We start from the raw sequence: 22,639 nt of genomic DNA, 5'->3' as shown, positions 1-22,639 counted from the left end.
TAATAGTACAATGCAAAAATTAAGACTTTTAGACTGGGCTCAAATGCCCATCAGCTCACTGGGTGACTTTGAACCATTCCCTCTCCCTCTGCCTAACCTACCTTTCAGGGCTGTCGTGGGGACAAATGGGTGAGAACCATGTGTATGACCCTTGAGCTCTGTTATGAGGAAAGGAAGGGTTTAAATGCAATGAACTGATGCCACCCTATGTCTTCTGAAAGCACACAGTCAAACTCAAGAAGCTTAATCCAAGTACAGTGGTACCTCGGGTTAAGAACTTAATTCATTCCGGAGGTCCGTTCTTAACCTGAAACTGTTCCTAACCTGAGGTACCACTTTAGTTAATGGGGACTCCTATTGCCGCCGTGCGATTTCTGTTCTCATCCTGAAGCACAGTTCTTAACCCGAGGTACTATTTCTGGGTTAGCAGAGTCTGTAACCTGAAGTGTCTGTAACCTGAAGCGTCTGTAACCTGAGGTACCACTGTACCAGAAACACCCAAGGAATCTGTATAGTGGTACCTCTGGTTATGAACTTAATTTGTTCCGGAGGTCCGTTCTTTACCTGAAACCGTTCTTAACCTGAGGTACCACTTTAGCTAATGGGGCCTCCCGCTGCCACCACGCCACCAGTGGGCGATTTCTGTTCTCATCCTGAGGTAAAGTTCTTAACCCGAGGTACTACTTACGGGTTAGTGGAGTCTGTAACCTGAAGTGTTTGTAACCTGAGGTGTTTATAACCCAAGGTACCACTGTAGTTGTGTCCTTGCCTTGGACGGATACAATTGGGTTTCTTCCAAACCAGAACCATAGCTGGCACCCCCTCTCTCCTTTCACCGGCCCTTACAGTTGTGAAGGCATGCCTGAAAGGCTGTTTGTAGGCCGAGAGCCATGACAGGAAAGGTAACCTGAGAGGTATCATCATCACCACCAGCACCACAGTTGCCAACCTGGAGGCAAAATAAATGTGGAGGAGAAGCACAGTCATAAATGCACTGTGGGCAGAGCTGTCAGCTCAGCAGCAAGGGAAAGTAACTCTGCACGGGATCAGAGGCAATCTTGACAGTCCTAATAGGACTGTCGCTGGATGGTGCTTTGGTGCAGAGAAGCAGTTCCAGGTTATAAGGTCTGACCTTGGAACTTGAGGGCTTTGAGCCCACCCATCACCCACTCGGCATGTAGGGACCTTTTCCTTGCATGCCACTTCCTTGGCAAGAGCCACAGAAAGCACCTGAGCAGGAAGGAATGGGGTTCTCGGGACCTGGCTGCCCCTGAGACGTTTCCACGTCCTGTATACCTGAAGGAGCGTCTCCACCCCCATTGTTCAGCCCGGACCCTGAGATCCAGCGCCGAGGGCCTTCTGGCGGTTCCCTCACTGCGAGAAGTGAGGTTACAGGGAACCAGACAGAGGGCCTTCTCGGTAGTGGCGCCCGCCCTGTGGAATGCCCTCCCTTCAGATGTGAAGGAAATAAGCAGCTATCCTATCTTTAAAAGATATCTGAAGGCAGCCTTGTTTAGGGAAGTTTTTAATATTTAATGCTGTATTGTTTTTAACACTTGATTGGAAGCCACCCAGAGTGGTTGGGGAGGCTCAGCCAGATGGGCGGGGTATAAATAATAAATTATTATTATTATTATTATTATTATTATTATTATTATTATTATTATTATTATTCCATGCCCTGCCATGGGAACTCTATGGAGGCTGACACCTCTTTTTTTATTTTCCTGGGCCACGCGGAGATGCAGGCGGGTCCCAGATCCAAAGAACATAGGGGAGGATGGTTACCACCCTGAGCTGGGCAGAGACAAAAATCGACAGCGAGGGGGTGGAGATGAGTCAGACATCAAAGTTACATAATGTACCGTCTCTACGGTTACCACAGGAAGGAGGGGAAATTGATGGTTCCTAAATTGACACAGATCAGAAGATTGGGATGGAGCGGGAGATGTTTATCCAAAGTCATTATTGGGTTTCGGCAGCTGCAGGAGGGCGTGGGAGGGAAAAGGTGAGATGAGGAGTTTGGGGGCAAACGGGGGTCAAAGTTCCTGGCCTGAACACAAAAGAATGAGTCCAACCGATTTTAGACACTAGAACCTGTTCTCAGTGCCAGTGGTTCATTCCTGGAGCATGTGAAGTCCAGAATTCTCTCCTTGCCAAAAGAACATCATCCCTAAGTTGAGTATTGACAGCCAGATCTCACACACCTGAGTCTCACCTGCCAGTCTCTCAACCTATTTTTATTAACGGCATCCAAGATCTCAGGCAACCCCTTCATTACAAGCTAAGGATAAGGTAGAGTGCATAACTCAATGGCAGAGCACATGCTTTGAATGCAGAAGGCCCCAGGTTCAATGCCTGCTGTCTCCTGGTGTGTCTGGGAAAGGCACCTGAGGCGATGTCTGCAACAGTCATAGGATTCTTTGGGGAAAACCATGGCAGTTCAAAATGCAATCCTAGTGCTTTATGTTGCATATGTGGTCTGAATAGCAGGTTGAAGGCAGCTTCTTCCTATGACATGGTCTTATATGAATCTGCCTCATGCTAAATCTAAAGCAATTAGGCATGTTCTGCCAACCTTTCAACGACAGGTTTACGGAGGACAGATGGATGGATGGCAATGAGCCCATTTGTGCCCTGTCGCTCTAGAGCAGGCATGGCCAAACTTGGCCCTCCAGCTGTTTTGGGACTACAGCTCCCATCATCCCTAACTAACAGGACCAGTGGTCAGGGATGATGGGAATTGTAGTCCCAAAACAGCTGGAGGGCCAAGTTTGGCCATGCCTGCTCTAGAGGGTAGGACCCAGCCTGTGGGCTCAAATTAAAAGAAAAGGGATCCAGGCTAAGCATTAGGAAGAACATCCTGGTGACTTGAGCTTTCCCACAGTGGAAGAGATTGCCTTGGAAGGGAGCTGACCTCCCCTTCACTAAGAGGTTTTTAAAGTAGAAGGTGGATTGCCTGCCAATGCCACCTGTCAGGGACACTGTACAGTCGTACCTTGGAAGTCAAACAGAATCTGTTCCGGAAGTCCATTTTGAAGTTCAACTTCAAAAATGTTCGGAAACCAAAGCACAGCTTCTAATTGGCTGCAGGAAGGTCCTGCAGCGAATCAGAAGCCCCATCGGACTTTCGGCTTCCAAAAATAGTTCGCAACCGGAACACTCACTTCCAGTTTTCGATCATTCGGGAGCCAAAATGTTCGACAACTAAGCTGCTTGAGATCCAAGGTACGACTGTAGTAGATTTCTGTGGGGTTTTGTTAGTGGAGACACAGTTCTACTCAGACTTTAGCAGAACTGGCTACCCTTCCCAGTTTGAGGTCGTCAACAAATCTGATGAGCATGCCCTCAATCCCTTCATCCACGTTGTTTATAAAGACATTGAACAATAATGGGCTCAGGAAAGAACCCTGCGGCACCCCACTTGTTCACGTTTTCCTGAAAGGCTGAGGAACCACTAGTGAGTACTCTTTGGGTTCGGCCGGACCTTAGTGGCCTTCCTTATGTTTCACCTGTGTATGAAAAGACAAGACCTCACAGCTTGTGCAGAATCCTTCTTTAGGCGAAACAGAGAGGGCCTTACAAAAGCAATGGATTTTGAAAAAAGAAAGAAGAGGGGGGAAATGCACGTCAGGCAGCTCCGTCTTAATGAGAGAAGGAGCAAGATCTTCCGGGAAATACTCTTATTAATTTGTTTATATGCTGCTTAGTGCCAATAAGTGGTTTACAAAATATAAAAAGCCAATTACACAGACGTTAAAATAAGAATATCCGTAATTAAAATGCACAAGAGAATAATCCAATTAAAATGACGCAGCCATTAAAACAGGAGACTCGTGGTTACGCAGTATCCACTTAGGGTACATTTAGTAGGAGAAGGAGTTATTATTTATTACAATACGTATTATATTATAATCATAATAATCAATTGGTTGGCTCTTCTCATGTTCATGATTATAATAAATAATATCTCAGTCCAACTCTTACAAGCATCTGGAATCTGCATTCTAAATGAATGAATCTTGGAGCAGCCTTATGCATGTTTACTCCAAAGTAAGTCCGACTGAAGTACAACAACAAAACTGCCTTTAGAGCAGCCTTTCTCAGCCTGTGGGTCCCCAGATGTTGCTGAACTACAACTCCCATCACCCCTAGCTAGCAAGGCCAGAGCTCAGGGATGATGGGAGTTGTAGTCCAACAACATCTGGAGACCCACAGGTTGAGAACCACTGCTTTAGAGTGTACTGGACCCGACAATTCCTCTTCCAGAAAAGGATGTCAAGGACAGGAAAGTATTGTTCAGAGGCAACCAATCACATAACGGTGGTTTTGGACCCCCCACCCAAGTTTCAAAGATGTCAACAACTTGTTGAATAGGGTACCAACCCTTTAGAACGCTGACTGCCTATTGCTGGCATTCATGGTGGCTAAACACTTAGCACTTCAACAAGGAAGGGAAGATACTCTTCCCCTAAGCAAACAATGGACGGAAGGCATGACCCAACCCAGCTACTTGTGAGAAAGTTACCATCCCCAAGTGGGAAAAGAATAGAATATTTTCGGAGATATGGGGCCCCTGCACAGTCTTGTTTGCTTAAGCAATGGGCAGCAGACACGTTTGGACCAATAGTCAAATCCCACTTCGTGCTCCTCTATCCACAATTGTTTGTTGCAAAAAGAATTATTTCCTTAATCGTTGTTTACTGCATTTGCACATGTATGTGTTTGTCTCTTGTGGTTTGTCTCTTTTCTTTTTGTACACGAAATATTCAAAATCTAATGAATGAAACCCTGTAAATTAAAAAAGGCGCCTTTTGTACATAAATGTCAAGCTGTATTGTGGCCAGGCTGTCCTATTTGAGTCCCACCAAAATGAACGAGAGCTGTTTGTTTGTTCCAATGGAGTTTTTGCACGGGAGAACTTCCCAGAGGACTGTGTGTTTGCCCAAAGGTTCTGTAACATTCAGAGAGGAGTAGCCGTGGGGAGTAGCTGTGACTTTATAACAGAGTGTCCGAACATCGCAGAGTCCAAGGTTACCATGTGGCTCACTGTTCTTCATCTTAAGCAAGGTTATGAAAACACAGAGGCTGAGGACACTGAGGTTTTAGAAACCAGAGGAGGAAACAGGGAGGGAAACAGCCCCATTGCTGGAGAAAAGAGCTTTTTTTCTGTCCCATGCATGGTTCTCAGTCCTTTGCCTCCTTCCCGCTACAACTAATACCCCAGCTCAATGCTTCCCTTCTTCCTTAGCCTAAGCTGTCACAACAGCCTGGGTTCTGCAATAAACAAGCAAACAGTGCCTCATAGATTTGCAGTAAGAAGTGATGTTTGGTTTTGGCTAGGCAGGCATTAAGTTATATTTAGAGCTTTGGGTACTCTACACTAAAAAAAGAAAAGAAAAATCTCTGCCTAGGAAATCCCAATTCTGCAGCAAGAAAAGCTAGGTTCTGCAACCTGCGTTATTTTGCAAATCAGAACTATTTCCATAATCTCTTATTTTGCACGCTTCGATCCAGATTGCCTGGAGAAGGGCCAGGAGCTATGAATAAACCTAGCCTGGACCCAGAAAATAAAAACTGCAGACCAGTTGCCAACATCCCCTTTCTGGGCATGGTGCTGGAGCAAGATTGTCACCGGCCAGCTCCAGGTACTCTTGGATGAAACTGACTTTCTAGATCCATTTCAACTGGGCTTCAGGCCTGGTTTTGGAATGGAAACTGGCTCGGTTGCCCTGGGGGATGACCTTTGCTGAGAGGAGGAGGACAGTGATCATATTGATTTCTCCTGTATCTCTTAGAGCCTTTTTGTACTACATGGTATCCAACTGGTTAGGCTGACTGGGCTGGGGGTTGGAGCGACCTCAGTGATTCTGCTCCTATTGGATGGCTGATTTCAGAATGTGGTGCTGGCAAGCTCAGCACTCTGCCCCTTTGCAGCTAGGCAATTGGGTTCCCTATATATTCCCTATTTCATGGGTGACCAAAGCAGTGCCCAGGATCCCCTGAAGTCTTCCCCTGGCATTCACAAAGCCATTGAGGCCTCCCTCCCATCGCGTCCTTGGCCGCCATGATCAGAGATAGTTACTTTTCCCCCTCCCTTGAGAAGTACAGCGGTACCTTGGGTTAAGTACTTAATTCGTTCCAGAGGTCCGTTCTTAAGCTGAAACAGTTCTTAACCTGAAGCACCACTTTAGCTAATGGGGCCTCCTGCTGCCGCCGCGCCACCGGAGCACGATTTCTGTTCTCATCCTGAAGCAAAGTTCTTAACCTGAGGTAATATTTTTGGGTTAGCAGAGTCTGTAACCTGAAGTGTATGTAACCCAAGGTACCACTGTATACAGAATAGGAGGAGGAAGTTGGAAGAATGACATTCATGCCTACTTCTTTCAACTCTATGTCCTTTTTGCAGCTAAGCTAAATTCTGCTCTGTCAGCTCCTTGGGAAAGTGAGGTCTGTGCATAAGCACTTTCTTTGGGGATGGGGGACTGATCCAGAGGAGGAGGAGCGGGGAGAAAAACAACCAGAAAGGGTGGCGGCACCCACACACAGCGTTTACTCAAAAATCAAAATGTGCCCATGGCCTAGGTTGGCGACCTCTGCCCTATGCTGTTTAACATCTGTATGAAACCACGGACGGATGCTATCTGGAGGTATGTGCCATTCTGGAGATGCAGGTGCCCTGCAGCTCTACCTCTCCTTTTCATGAAATCAAAGTGAGGCATTGTGTAATCTGAATCAATGCCTGGGCACTGTAATGAACTGGGTAAACTTGACACTGAATTTAGACAAGAAAAAGGTACTATTACTGGGTAGCTTGTCTACCCCACTGAGCAGAATTTAGCCTCTATTTTTGCAGGGGCTTGGGCCCCCAGGGAGATTTATGGACAACTGTGGGTTTAAGCTGAGTTCTTCCTAGTCCTGGATCAAAACCACTACGCAACACATATTATACATTTAAAGCAGTACCACACCACTTTAAACAGCCTCACGCCCGCTGGCAGAAGCCCACAAGCTGCTTCAAACAGCACTTTTAAGAAGTGCTTTAATCCCTGCTCATCAGCTGATGACAACACTCAAGGAGAGGGTCGAGCAAGGTCAGGGAGGGGTGTGGCCTAGGAAGAGTCCCAAGGGCCGGCCAGAGAGAATGTGAGGGCCGCATTCAGGTCATGGGCCTACCCCTCGCCTTAGCACTAGTACTTCTGTGTGTGTATTTGCTTGTGTTGCTCTGCAAAGTGTCACATCTAGTGCTGGTGGACCAACAGCCATATAAAGCGCTTCTCCCTCTAGCTTTCTCTCTGTGGGATCAACAGCTATGAATATCTTTGAACGTCCCCCTCCCAAAAGCAGCCCCAGATGGTGTCTCAGGTTGCTTTGAATGGCGCAAATGTTTGCAAGAGGCTCCGCTTCTCTCTCTTTAATGCGGTAGGCAGATGGACACCAGGCCGCGGCAAGGGGGGGCGGGGGGGGAGTGCACGAGGGAAGGGACTCAGAAACTGACTAAATCTCTTCCCAGCATGAGATGCACTTCCTCCCTATAAGGCACAGCTGAAGGGCCGGATCTGGACCTCCTCAGGAAGTTTGTACTAGAAGAATAACTTTTCCTGCCTTTGGAATCCGAACAGGTGTTTTGGCTTGGGCTGGCTTGGGGACAGGGAGAATAAAATAGGAACGCAAAGCCAGGAAGGAAGGAAAGAAGGAATGACTCCCTTAATAAAGCAGGCTGTAGGGCTGCCCAGCGCCAGTTAGGCAGGGCTTAATTTAGGCTCTTCTCATTTCAGAGTGTGAAACGTTCCCCTTGCACAGGCGGCTCACAAGCACTGCCTTGTTGGCCAAAAGTCATGTCTACATTCCTTGGCTCATCAGAGCACCAGACCTCAGGCCAGAACCTCCAAAGGAGGGGAGAGAATGGCTCTGAGCATGTACAAAGCGAATGTCCGGAATTTCTCAGAGTGGTTGAACAATCCATCCCTCTTCCCAAGGAATTCTGGGGATTGGAAATACAACTCCCAGCACCCTTAACTAACTACACTTCCCATGAAGCTTTGGGGGAAACCATATCTGCTTAAAGTGATATGATACCTCTTTATAGTGCAGATGGGGTCCACATTGGAGAAGGTCAGTCTTAGGCAGCTCTGCAAGTTCACAGAGTCATAGATTTGTAGAGCTGGAAGGGACCTTGAGGGTCATGTAGTCCAACCCCCTTGAAATACAGGAATCTCAACGCGCGCTCTCCCATCCAATTTGAAACCATACCGGACCCTGCTTAGCTTTACAAATGTGCTAGCAGTTTTATTGCTGTCCCACTAGGAGGATCCTGTTAGCACCACGGCAGCAAGACCAAAATGACGCCAGCAAAGACTGCAGCACAGAATGAACTAAGATTCTGAAGAAAGGTTTCCAGCCTCCCCCAGTTGCTGTGGTGGATCCAGTTGCCAAACTGGGCAGACTCCTTCCCCCCTCCCACCCCGCGAATAGCCCTCTGGCACCAGAAGATTATTTGCTTTCTTGGTCCATTAACCTCCAGTGATTAAAACGCGTCCTGCCAGGCCCTAATCTCAAAAGTCCCAATGAGCTGCTTTGCTGTCCAAGTGGAATTAATTTGCTTACGAAATTTTTTGTGGGGAGGGGGTGGAATTCGCACCTTCCTTGCTAAAAGCTCCTTCTCATCCCCATCTGCATCCCTCCTCCGGGGCAGCCTGGTCAGGGTACCAAAAAACCCGAGCAAAAAGATTATCAATAAATAGCTGAACAACAGATGGGCAGCCAACTGCATCTCTAGCCAGGCAGGTGGAAAGCAGGAAAGGAATTGCAGCACTGCACCAGCCATCGCCTCCCCCCCACATCCCACTGCAGCCTCTCAGATCCGCTGGGGGGAACTTTCCCCCCTTGGCAGAATGTATCCCATGCCAAAGGCTCATTTGAAAATTGATTGAGGGCTCAGCCAGAGACTGGAGGAGCTGCATTCATGTTAGATACCCGAAACACTTTTTTTAGGCACCTGCAAATTCTCTCTGAAGTGCAGCCTCTGTCCGTTCTAGCTTTCTCCAATTTGGGACTCTCCAGATGTTTTGGGCTATAGCTACCGCTGATGGAAGCTTGAAGTCCAAAACATCTGGAGGGCATTGGATTGGGGTCAGATGGTGCGTTCTCTCCCCCCCCCCCCGAGTCCCCTGCCCCAGAGAGCTGCATCCTTTGGCAGTGGACACGTGGTCTGTGTTTCCTCTGCAACAGATGAAGGGGGTGGGTGTGATTTCTGCACCAGGACTTCTTCAGCTGTCACTTAGAGGCAGATGTAACCTGCGTCAGTCAGTCAGTGTGGTGACGACAATGTAAAAGGAAGCATTTTTGTTTTATTTTTGGCCATTTGTTTAATTAGTTCTATCCGTGCATTACACCTGAATAATGGAGGTACACAGACAAGTGCTCATGGAGGGAGGGGGGACTGCCCATAAATGGACAACACTTTCCCCCCTCCAGTACTTGACAAAGATGGCCTTTGTGTGCGCCTTTCAAAAGGATCCTGAAGTACCTTATCTAGAACACCTTTCTGTTCCCGTGCCCTACTGTGCAACTAAATTAGCAACATAAGTTTAAGTGCATACTTCTTCTCTGTTTACCTTGCCTCCATTTCCCTTCTACTGCCCTGTTGTTTTCCTCTGTGTCAAATTTTAGATTGTACGTTCCTTAGGGCAGAGACATGTCCTCTTACACTCTCTAAAAACGCAGGATGAAACTTGGAGACCAGAGTTCAAAGCCCAATTCTGTTCAAGTCTCACTGGGTGACCTCAAGGGAGGGTGCTATCTTTCAGCCTCAGTTTTCCTATCTGTGAAATGGAAAGACTACGAGCTCATTGTACACCTCAAAGATGGGGAGGGGAAGGGGAGCCTTTGCAATACACTTGCTCTATGCTTCACTGTAGCTTGGATCACATAGGCCAATGAGTTGGCGTTCCCGATCTTTTCTCACCCCTTTCAGATTGGTCAAATTTGTACCCAAGCCACCGTCCACAGCACTCAGGCCACAGAAAAAGGTAAAGGGACCCCTGACCATTAGGTCCAGTCATGGCTGACTCTGGGGTTGCAGAGCTCATCTCACTTTATTGGCCGAGGGAGCCAGCGTACAGCTTCCGGGTCATGTGGCCAGCATGACTAAGCCACTTCTGGCGAACCAGAGCAGCGCACAGAAATGCCGTTTACCTTCCCGCCAGAGCGGTACCTATTTATCTACTTGCACTTTGACGTGCTTTCGAACTTCTAGATTGTCAGGAGCAGGGACCGAGCAACGGGAGCTCACCCCGTCGCGGGGATTCGAACCACCAACCTTCTGATCGGCAAGCCCTAGGCTCTGGGGTTTAACCCAGAGCGCCACCTGCGTCCCACATACAGAGTCCCACTCAGGCCACATACAGAGGGAATTAACCCACTCCATCATCACAACAACACTGTTAAAGCTAGCGGGAAGCTATCCCAAGGTCGACTAGTGGGCTGCGTAGCCAAACAGAGATTTTATTTCCCTAGCCATGCCCTTGCCCCATACCAGGTCTCAGGATTCCATGAGTTTAGCTGCCAAGGTAACAGAGCTTTGGCACTTCTTGCTGTGCCTTTCCAGATCTTCCCCTGGCCTCCAACACCCTACCCTTGTGCACTTGCAAAAAATAACATATTCTATCACCGCCATGGGCACATCCCAGGGAGTGCACCACAATCCACATGCACCCAAACCCCCGGGTGATTTTTTTTCTTTAGAAAGGCCACTGGAGGAATGGTAAGCCTGTTCTGTCACCTGCACTCTGTGCATGAGATCCATTTAGCCTTTTCAAAACACGCTCCCGACTGCAGGGCAAGCGAATTCCTTCTCCTCCAAGGTGCATGAGAAAGGCCTAACAAGCTGGGGGGTGGCAGAGGGGCTGGAACGCAGCCCACACACCCTGTATTAATAGCACTGGAGCAATCAGTGCTTAAAATAGGCTGCGAGGAGCAAGGAGGCGGGTCTCGGGTGACAGCAACCTATTCTGGAGATGAACAACCGTGACGCAAAAACATTTAAAAAGCCGCTTTTAGAAACACACACCTACCAAGGGCACCTCCATCAGAACCCCGCAGTAAACGCCCACACTGAGGTTCATGCCCTATAGATGGGGGAAATAAAGGGGGGAGCAGGGGGGAGTCAGTAATATCAAGATGGGATACCTGGAGCAGAGTCACACCTCGAGGTTTTTGGCACATGGTGTTTGCTACGGCTCAGCCGTACCACTGCCATGCAGGAAAGTCTCCAGTGCAAAGGATTCTGGGAGGGACCTGAGCCTCAGCAGCAGAGAAGGTGTTTTGCAGGCAGAAGCCACCAGGTTTGACCCTCGGTTAAAAGGGTCAAGGGATGTGGGTGGCGCTGTGGGTTAAACCACAGAGCCTAGGACTTGCCGATCAGAAGGTTGGCAGTTTGAATCCCCGCGACGGGGTGAGCTCCCGCTGCTCGGTCCCTGCTCCTGCCAACCTAGCAGTTCGAAAGCACGTCAATGTGCAAGTAGATAAATAGGTACCGCTCCGGCGGGAAGGTAAACGGCGTTTCTGTGTGCTGCTCTGGTTCGCCAGAAGCGGCTTAGTCATGCTGGCCACATGACCCGGAAGCTGTACGCCGGCTCCCTCAGCCAATAAAGCGAGATGAGCACCACAACCCCAGAGTCAGCCATGACTGGACCTAATGGTCAGGGATCCCTTTACCTTTACCTTTACAAGGATTAAGAGAGCGGGTGACAAGAACGGCTCTTCGCCTAGTTTCCTAAGAGAGCTGCTGCCCGTCAAGAGCAGACAACACCAACATAGCTCAGTTGGTACTGTTCCTGAGACGCTTCATCTCAGGGTTGCGGGTTCAAGTCCCACGTTGGGCAAAAGATTTCTGCATTGCGGAGGGTTGGAATGGATGGCCCTTGTCCCTTCCAACTCTACGATTCCATGAACATTGGGACACATGAGACAACTAGCCAGTCCTGGGAATAAGGTCACTTTCGAAGTTGATTTCACGGGCTGGGGATGATGCTCTGCACACGCTGCCAAACAGCTGCTGCCAGTCAAAGTAAGCAGCAGATCTCTGGTAACTGGTCAGAGGCAAAAGAAAGCTAGGTTATTGCATCTTTAATAGTCAAAATGCACCACCTGCTGAAATTCCCTATTCCATGCAAATATTAAAGGCATAGGAGCCCCCATGTACCCAATTCTTTCTTTTTAAAAATCTGGCTGCCCTAAGCATATGCAGAACCCCAAACTCCACCCAAGTGCAGCAGAGTTTTGAGTGCCAGCGTTGCAAAATTCATTTTGAAATAGTAATTTGAGTGACACTCAAGAAACACAGCTCACACTGCGAATGCATGAAATCTGACAAGATCACTAGTTTAAATGATACCGTGAAGCAGGGATCTCTGCTTGAGACCTGGGAAAGTCACTACCAGTCAGAGTACACGGCTGGTGGTTAGACAGACCGGTGACAGCTTTGTATGGCTCTATTCAAACTTAAATATTGTCAGTGCATTTTTAGGTAGTAAGTATTAGGGTGGCCAGCTGCAAAAGGAGAACAGGACTCCTGCACCTTTAAGAGTTGTGCAGAAGAGGAAATTTTAGCCAGTGTACGCAACTGTTAAAGTAGTAGGAACCCTGTTCCCCTGATGCAGTGGTGTCCAAACTTTTTTCAAAGAGAGCCAGATTTGATGAAGTGAAGGGCCGTGGGGGCCGACCAAATTTGTTGGCCTTTTCTTAGGATTGAAGTTGTTGACCTTTTTTTTTACAATTTTAGCCCAAAGTTGTTGAGCTTCTTTTTGGGATTGAAGCTGTTTTTAGGATTTTACCCCAGGACATATACTGCCATGGGGGCTGGATTAAATTGACCAGCAGGCCAAGGATTAGGTCCCCGAAACGGACTTTGGACATGCCTGCCCTTATGCATTCGGCCACCCTTGTAACTGCAGTGCTATTTTTCTAGAAAAAGAGGTGCTGAAACTCACCATCCCTTGTTCTCTTATAATGGCAATGGTGCCCACCTGAGAGGTGCCGGAACTGAGTTCTGGCTGGGGGGCAGGGGGAGCCCTGCTTACCTTAGGCAATTTCAATATTTTGCACAAATTATTTTTTTCTTCCCTGCCACAAGACTTCTCAAAAGCATAATTGTAAATGCTGCAATGCATACATCTTCGATTAGAACATATATACTTATTTTCTTCCCCTTCCTGCCCACCCCCCACATAAAAAGTCTGGATAAAGAAAATTTGCTCGAGAGCATTCTCAACCTCACCCCCCATTTATTTCAGTTTCAAGACTGGGCTACATGAACTATCACCAGCAGTTTCTTTCTATGCTGCTTTTTGGTCTAGGCCCCCAAAGTGTTGAGCAAGAAAATACAACACACTACGTAGAACCATCCGACTCAGTAGATAGCTATAACATTAGACTTGTTCACACCAACAGCATCTCATCGTTGAGGATTAAAGACACAGACCTTATGGGTTCCCTTCCATAGGCATGCAGACTACTAAGGGGAGATGGGGTGCAGCCAGGATCCCACCTCCCAAAAAACTCATTCTCAGAACCCATTTTCAGAGCCAAAACCCAATCCTGGAACATGTGAAAAAATAACGTCAGGTGAGTCCTGCAACAAAACATTATGGGGTAACGTTCTCCTGACCTTCAAGCCAGCTACGTCCTCCTCCCCTTTTTCCCTTAAAAAAGGCTTAGCTGCTTTGGGGTCTCAAGAGTTTTTCTCCCTAAATATTTTGTATGCACTTCTGCATAACTTGAGGTCCCCACACCCCAAGCCTGCTGGCACTTCCCCCTTGGGCATGAGTTTTGGCTACGTGAGGACTGGCATCACAATATAACATGGAGCGCTTTTGCCCCACCCTAAGATGAGAGGTGCTGGGACTCAAGTGTGCCTGAAAGTCACACGCTGCTTGACTTGAAAGTTCTCCCACCAATCTCAGGTGCATGTCGGCTGGCCAACTATAGTTACTTTTGTGCTGAGAGAGGCGCCTTCTCAGGGCTGGCATTAGGGCAGAGCCCATAATTGACAACTGCATTGGGGATCCCTTTAGGAGGGGGGAAAGTCCAACCCAGAACTCTAAGCAGTGCCAGCGGCTGCAACGAGATTCCTTTCAAATTTCCCACAATGCCCAGGAGCAATGCTGAATTAAAAAATGCTCTCCCCAGAGAAGTTTGCCTGGTGCCTTCATTACAAAACATTTGTAAGTGAAAACATTACCAGGCTTTAAATGAGTTTGTGGAAGAGGGATTGGTGTTATTAATTAATTAAATTTGTATACAGTGGTACCTCGGGTTAAGAACTTAATTCGTTCTGGAGGTCCGTTCTTAACCTGAAACTGTTCTTAATCTGAGGTACCACTTTAGCTAATGGGGCTTCCCACTGCCGCTGCATCACCACCGCACAATTTCTGTTCTCATCCTGAGGTAAAGTTCTTAACCTGAGGTACTATTTCTGGGTTAGCAGAGTCTGTAAACTGAAGTGTCTGTAACCCGAGGTACCACTGTACTGCCCTGCATCCGTAGGGCAGTTCACAACGCAAAGTACATAATAAAAATAAGAACAAAAACAAATCAATAATGCCCCCTCCCACAACTCATTTAAAAGGGCATTGGATGTCAATCAGTCAAAGGCATGGTAGAAGAATGTTTTCGCCTGGTGCCTAAAGGTATATAATGAAGGCAAGAGCCAAACCTCCCTGGGGGGAGCATTCCACAAACAGGGAGCCACTGCAGAAAAGGCCCATTCTAGGGTTGCCACCCTCCAGGCTTCTCGTGGAGAAGGTTATTGGCTTGTTTTCGTTTTGCTATTTATGTTCTCATTTTGTACTTCCATGCTGTGAACTACAATGTGGTCTTCGGATGAAGGGCGGCATACAAATTTAATAAATAAAAAATAAAACTATAACTAGATTCAACTGTTCATAACCCTGCAAATGCAGCCGGCAGGTGAGCGCTGTCTTCGTCTAGCATTCCCAGCAACAGGCATTCAGAGAACGTAGCCACCATGAGCAGCCGCTCAAATTCAGCCATCTCAAATTAAGCTTTTCATATGGAGCGGCCCAACTGGCTATTAAAAAAACAACAACAATCCACGTGGCATCTGTGGCCCTACCGCCCTTAATCTTCCTACCCTTCGCCTTCTCTAACGCCCAAGGAAGTTGCCATTTCCAGAGGGCCCCCAAATATTTCCGTCACGAAAGCAGCAGCACAAGGAAGGTCACGTCACAGCCGAACAAGTGACCACGTGATTCTGTTTCCTTGGATCCTCCAGGCCAAAGAATGGCCTTGGCCATTTGGATTCTGGTAAACAAGACATAAATAACCCAAGGGAACCCGAGAACCCCTTCACAGCAGGCGATGATGGAGGGGTGGGGGAGATGACAGCAACATCCTTCCAAGGATACATGCACTGACAAGCTTATTGGCTCTCCCCTCGCCCCGCCCCGTGCGACATGAGGCTTGGCTCATTTGCAGGAGCGATCAGCAACTATCTGCTGTCTGTGTACCTTTCTGCTTGCTCCAGTTCAAGGATCTCAGCCTGGTGAAGGAACTCAGCCGGGGAAGGGAGTGAAAGAGCTGGCGCCGCTTGTAGCTACATATGCGCCATGAACTTAAAGCATATTCCCTCCCTGCTTCCAAAGAATCCTAGGAACTGTAATTACCCTTCAAAAAGAGTTGCCATTCGCAGCTCCCTTGACAAGCTTCCATTTCCCAGGTTTCTTCTTCTGTTTTGGACAGGCGGAGAGGGCTTTAAATGTGCTTTGAATATACGGCATGTGCACAGCCAATAGTAGAGAACAACCGGGCTCAACTGACAAGCGGGAGCTTCGTTGACATGCAAATGTTGCGGCCAATGTGACACAGTGATCTGGCCAGCCTTGGTTTGCAACAGGGACTGGGCCAGGCACAGGCAAACTCGGCCCTCCAGATGTTCTGGGACTACAACTCCCATCACCCCTGACCACTAGTCCTGTTAGCTAGGGATGATGGGAGTTGTAGTCCCAAAACATCTGGAGGGCCAAGTTTGCCTATACCTGGACTGGACCTTTATGCCCGTTGTGGAAATGTCAGAGACACCTTCCTAGGATTTTCGTACGAACTTCAACCAGAACTAGGGGCGGGGGGTGGGAAGTTACTACTGCAGGCTCTTTAGGGAAAGGCCGTAGCTTAGAGGTAAGGCGTCTGCCTTGCATGCAGAAGGTCCCTGGTTCAAAGCCTGGCATCTCCAGGTAGGGCTGAGAGAGAATACTGCCTGACACCTTAGAGAGCCGCTGCCAGACAGCGCAGAGCTGGGGTCTGACTCAGAATACGGCAGATTCCTATGTTCCAGTGGGAAGAGGCTCTGCTTAGAAATACTGATTAGGCTCCCCTTTTTCAGTCTTAGAAATTAGCCAGGCACCAGGAGCATTTTGCGACTGGCACAGGTTCAACTGCGACCACATGGAGATCTCTGGAGGCCAGGTTGGTGACTGACGTCTCAATCTGGCTAGCCCCTCCAGCTTTCTTAAGAGAGTAAGCAGAAGAGATTATTTATTGCATTTATATTTCACCTTTTTCTCCATGGAGTACATAGTTTACCCCCCCCCCTCAGTTAATCCCTACAATGACCCTGTGAGGTAGGTTAAGCTAACAGGCAGTGACTGGCCCAAGGTCACCCAGTGAGATTCATGACTGAGTGGGGATTTGAACCTTGTTCTCCCAGGTCCTCGCTTGACACTCTAACCCATGGCAACCTAAGGCCTGTGGGCCAGATCCAGCTCAATTGCCTTCTAAATCCGGCCCGCGGATGGTCTGGAAATCAGTGTGTTTTTACATGAGTAGAATGTGTCCTTTTATTTAAAATGCATCTCTGGGTTATTTGTGGGGCATAGGAATTTGTTCATTCCCCCCCTATATATATATATATATATATTTGCTTTCGTAGATTTTCACGGGTACAGGAATGCAGGTTTTGGTGTCTTCGGGTGTCTTCCCGTGTAAGAGTTGGGGTGTCTAGGCGACGTTTCGACGAGGTCTCACTCGTCATCTTCAGGCTGGTGCTTACGGCTTCTTGTTACTGGAACAGAGCAGGATCTCAGTGTTTGAGTTCCTATAAATACTGTTGAGGGGGTGTGGTGTATTCTGGGCAGAGAGGAAGTTCCCAGGATAGTGTGACTTTTCTTCTTTTGTTCCTTAATTACTTGAGGGATATCTTGAGTGATTTCTTGAGTGATATTCTGAGTACCACTTAGGAGGGTCATTAAGAGTGGATTAGTTGCTAAAGCTTTCGTGTCTTGACCTCTTGAGCTTGTGAAGAGTTTTTCTGAGAAGATGGCTGTACTGCACTTAGTTGTGTTCTGGCTTGGCTTCGTGTATAGGGGCGAGCTGTGGTTTTGTGCCCTGTGCCAGTCAGATCTGTGTAGGGATTGCAGGGGGGTGTAGCATCCGGAGGTGCCACTATGGTTTGGCTACTGGATGGTGTCTGTAATTTATCTGTGGAGAGGGTCTGGGTTTGGGTCTGGTGTGGTTGATTGGTGATGGTGTTCTGTGTGCCTCTGGTTCTGGTGTCGGTTTTTGTGGGGAGGGCTAATTTCCAGATGTCTGGCAGGCGGGACGTGTCGTCACGCTTGTTCATGTTGTGAGGGTGTTTCTCTATCTCGATGGCTTCCATGATTATTCTCTTGTGGTGATGTTCCATGTTAAAGAGCAATTTGGAATCTGCAAAATTAATTTCGTGTCCTGTTTCTTTCATGTGTTGGAAAAGAGAGGAGGTTTTTTCTTCTTTTTTGACGGCATTCTTGTGTTCTGCGATACGTGCATTTATTCGTCTGTTTGTTTGTCCAATGTACGTGGCTGGGCAGACTTTGCAGGGTATTTCATAGACCCCTTGGTTTTCCAACTGGATTTTATCTTTGGGGTTTCTGAGGATATTGGCTATTTTTTGGTTGGTGCAAAAGGCTGTTTTGATATTGTGTTTATGGAGGACTTCCCTTCCTTGACGTCCTAATCTACAAAAAACCTGATGGCTCCCTAGGACACACCATCTACCGGAAAAAAACACACACCAACCGCTACTTACATGCACAATCACACCACCACCCTGCACAAATAAACTCCGTAGCCAAGACTCTCATCTCCAGAACCAAACGCCTGGCTGACAAAGACCACTTGACAACTGAGTTACAGAATCTCTCAAATGTGTTAATCGCCAATGGATACCAGCAAAACAGGGTTACGAAGCTAATCCAAAAAGAAACACCCCCCAAAAACCAAGACACAGAAGAAAACAATGGCATGGCCCTCCTTCCTTATATCAAGGGCACTACAGATAAAATTAGCAAAATCCTCCATAAACACAATATCAAAACAGCCTTTTGCACCAACCAAAAAATAGCCAATATCCTCAGAAACCCCAAAGATAAAATCCAGTTGGAAAACCAAGGGGTCTATGAAATACCCTGCAAAGTCTGCCCAGCCACGTACATTGGACAAACAAACAGACGAATAAATGCACGTATCGCAGAACACAAGAATGCCGTCAAAAAAGAAGAAAAAACCTCCTCTCTTTTCCAACACATGAAAGAAACAGGACACGAAATTAATTTTGCAGATTCCAAATTGCTCTTTAACATGGAACATCACCACAAGAGAATAATCATGGAAGCCATCGAGATAGAGAAACACCCTCACAACATGAACAAGCGTGACGACACGTCCCGCCTGCCAGACATCTGGAAATTAGCCCTCCCCACAAAAACCGACACCAGAACCAGAGGCACACAGAACACCATCACCAATCAACCACACCAGACCCAAACCCAGACCCTCTCCACAGATAAATTACAGACACCATCCAGTAGCCAAACCATAGTGGCACCTCCGGATGCTACACCCCCCTGCAATCCCTACACAGATCTGACTGGCACAGGGCACAAAACCACAGCTCGCCCCTATACACGAAGCCAAGCCAGAACACAACTAAGTGCAGTACAGCCATCTTCTCAGAAAAACTCTTCACAAGCTCAAGAGGTCAAGACACGAAAGCTTTAGCAACTAATCCACTCTTAATGACCCTCCTAAGTGGTACTCAGAATATCACTCAAGAAATCACTCAAGATATCCCTCAAGTAATTAAGGAACAAAAGAAGAAAAGTCACACTATCCTGGGAACTTCCTCTCTGCCCAGAATACACCACACCCCCTCAACAGTATTTATAGGAACTCAAACACTGAGATCCTGCTCTGTTCCAGTAACAAGAAGCCGTAAGCACCAGCCTGAAGATGACGAGTGAGACCTCGTCGAAACGTCGCCTAGACACCCCAACTCTTACACGGGAAGACACCCGAAGACACCAAAACCTGCATATATATATATATATATATATATATATAGTACGGCCACCCACAAGGTCTGAGGGACAGTGCTGCTGAGCCCCCTGCTGAAAATGTTTGCTGACCCCTGCTCTAACCACTACACCACACTGGCTTCCCAGAGTTCTTCTGCTATGGGAAAGCTCTATAAATTAAGTAGGTAAATAAATATGAGGAAAGCAAAATGTCACTTAGAGAAGGACCTATTTTTTTTAAGCTTGAATTTTGTTTTTAGTCTGGATTGTTTTATTTGAGGTTTTAATGTGTTGCAAACCGCTATTAGCTTATATATCTGAGTTTCTAACACTGCCCCTTTTGTTACTTGCATTTGGAAACCCAGCCAGAAGCCCCCCTGCAGATGAGGGAAAAGAGACTGTCATCCACAAGCAAGATGACTAGCTGTCCTGGGTACCCCATAAGACTGACCTCCCATAGCTGTTAGCACTGTAGTTCCCACTCGGACTGAAGGGAGTTGTAGTACACATCATATGGAGGGCACCAGATTGGGGAAGGCTGGCCTACGGCTACTGAGCAAGTTGTTAAATACAAGTATGCAGTAACCAAGTGATGTAGAGGAATGAATGAAGCAGACCAAAGTTGGGAGAAAATCTACCATTTGTGCCACTTTTGGCCCTCTCTCATCCATAAACGGGACGAAGGTGGCACTGTGGGTTAAACCACAGAGCCTAGGACTTGCCGATCAGAAGGTGGTGGTTCAAATCACCGCGACAGGGTGAGTTCCCATTGCTCGGTCCCTGCTCCTGCCAACCTAGCAGTTTGAAAGCACGTCAAAGTGCAAGTAGATAAATAGGTACCACTCCGGCAGGAAGGTAAACGGCATTTCCGTGCGCTGCTCTGGTTCGCCAGAAGCAGCTTAGTCATGCTGGCTCCCTCGGCCAATAAAGCGAGATGAGCGCCGCAACCCCAGAGTCATCTGCGACTGGACCTAATGGTCAGGGGTCCCTTTACCTTTTACATCCATATACATTTTATGGCTGCAACATTTTAGAAATGACCTGCCTGTGCAGATGGACCACTGCCTATGAGGACACTGTAGATGCAACATGCATGTTGCTTCAGACATGAAGTTATTCCGTGGAACCGGGTCACACATTCCAGAAATACCCATGCATACCCACAGTGGCAGAAGCTGTGCTCTTTGCTCTGAGAACCTGCATGTTCACTCATTCACACTAATCCTTGGTTTGTCTTAGCGCTTTGTTCCAAGTGGGTCTGCATAAAGTGAGTTTTGAATATGCCTCCTTATGAAAGCAAAAAAAAAGATTCGCATGTACGGAGTTGGAAAGCTGTTTTTGTTGTTGCTGGTATAGGGGCTCAAATGTTTCCTTTTGTGGGAGCCGTTGACAAAGGTCAGAAGCTCCAACTTCAGTGTGGATTTACAAAGGTGAAGGCTGACCAGGCTGATGATCTGGAGTATGGGGGGGGGCATCTCCAGAGGAGAGCAGCTTACTCTGAACCCCTGAATCAGTTTTCAACGTCACACATCTCAGCCTTGAAGGTCTCAAACTACAATGAAGATCAGAGCACCTCTGGGTATATGCAGAGTGCCTTTCTCTGTTGCCAGTGAAAAACCCCAAGCAGGAACCCCAGCACCTGTTGTTTCTGAAAAGGGATGAAGTTGGAAGGGGGGTGGCACTGAAGCGGGGCGGGTGCTCCTTGCGGGGGCGCTCTCGGCGCGGAGAGGGCAAGGCAAAGCTGCTGCGTTTGGAATCTCTCCTGGATCCCTAGGTTAGATTTAGAAGGTCATATTAGGACAGAAATGGTGGCACGCGGTGGCGGCAACAGGAGAAAAGAGGTGATTAGCTGCCGCTGTTATGGGGCTCAGTAAGTATGTCCTTAAGGAGGGGGAGCTGGGAAATCCCTGCGGGGATTCCAGATTAAATGGGGTGGGGGGAATGAACCTTACACACACGTGCCAAGGGAGTCGGAGGGCGGTACAAGGAGGGTCGAGCGAGCAGCACCCACCTTCATGATGCCGGCGGCGGGGGCGGTCCTGGCCAGGCCGGGGGGGTCCCTCTCGGCCGAGTTGTCGCGGCTGCTGCAAGCGGAGCCTCCGGAACCGGAGCGCAGCGGACTCCGGTCGCCGGGAGCTCCTGCGGCTGTAGCGGCGGCGGCTGCAGGTCCTTCTTCTTTTTGCGGGGCGCGGGGGGGCCCGGGCCGGGGCGAGCCCGAGGGGGGACCACCGGGGGCTCCGTCCGCCATCCCCCCGCGGGGCTCCCAGCAGCCGCACCGGCCCGGCCCAGACGGGGTCCTCAGCTCCTGCCCCAGCGGCGCTTGCACGCCTTTTGGCGCGCGCCCCTGACCCCCGGCTTGGCAATACCGGCTCTCCTTTGCCGGGGAAGGAAGGAAGGAGGGACACAGCCAGCGAGCGAGCAGACGCTGCCGCTGCCGCCGCCGGGGGTGGAGGGATGGTGGGACGGCTGGGGCGGGGCCAGGCGCAGCACAGCCCCTACCCCAAACCGCGGCGCGGCCCCACGAGCGAGAGACCCGCGCAACCGCGCGCCCCGCTGGCTCCTCCTCCCCCGCGCCCCTCCTCCCGCCAAGGCGCTCTTTGGAGCCCCGGAACCTTTTTTTCCTCTTGCCGGCGCTGCAATCAAAGGAGAGAATTCGCCCCTGCGCGTGCTGCGCTCGGGAGGGCCTGGAGCTCACCCCGGAGGGCTGCTCGGCACCCCCGCCCCCGCCTGTTGGATCCCGCGGCGGCAGGGTTAATGCAAGGGACGCAAATGCAGGGCTTTTCTCCGTTCACACGTTCAGCCGCCTGCCCGTGATTATTATGGCTTCAGTGCCTGCGTGGATAAGCCTCCTCGAAGGCGCAGCCCCCCCCCGCCCCCGAGTTGCCATCAGAACGGGGCTTGGCGGGAAAAGGGCAGCTCCCACTCAGCAGGACCTCGCCACGTTTTCAAAAACGGCTGCATCAACACAGCACACAGTTAAAGCCCACCGCCCAAAGGATCCAGGGAACTGTAGTTTGCAGAGAGCGTTGGGAATTGTAGCTCTGTGAGGGGGCAGACTACAGTTCCCAGGATTCGTTGAGGGCGGGAAATACGCTTTAAATGTATGGTGTGTGCGTGCACTGAAGTATTTAGCACCGTAAGATCCCCTCACGCAATGCCATGAAGTCCAGAGCCTAACATTACCTAACTGAATCCAGCCACCCCAACCCATTATGCATTTGACCCTATCTAACCATCAGGTCCTCCTGGTCACAGGACTGTTACCAAGCGGGCTTTGAGACCCTATTTAT

General features: G+C 48.8%; 1 protein-coding gene across 2 annotated transcripts in view; it reads right to left on the bottom strand.

Moving 5' to 3' along the window:
• The window catches only part of LOC310690498 (inactive phospholipase C-like protein 2), a 39,971-nt gene extending 18,195 nt beyond the window's left edge, over window positions 1-21,776 (bottom strand). Inside the window, exon 1 of one of the 2 annotated variants that reach the window (XR_014518096.1) lies at window positions 21,361-21,776. Coding sequence is in view for 1 of the 2 variants with exons in the window: in XM_083469509.1 (XP_083325635.1) it covers window positions 21,361-21,597 (237 nt within the window). In the remaining variant the exon portion in view is untranslated. The remainder of the gene's footprint in view (window positions 1-21,360) is intronic. The other variant, XM_083469509.1, reaches the window with a different exon arrangement.
• Between the last annotated feature and the right edge of the window lie 863 nt (window positions 21,777-22,639).

This window comes from Podarcis liolepis (genome assembly GCF_965112155.1).
Source record: "Podarcis liolepis genome assembly, chromosome: 13".
In the NCBI taxonomy this organism is placed as follows: Eukaryota; Metazoa; Chordata; class Lepidosauria; order Squamata; family Lacertidae; genus Podarcis; species Podarcis liolepis.
Note: the sequence above shows the minus strand (reverse complement) of the source record. Positions and strands in the feature narration are given on the sequence as shown.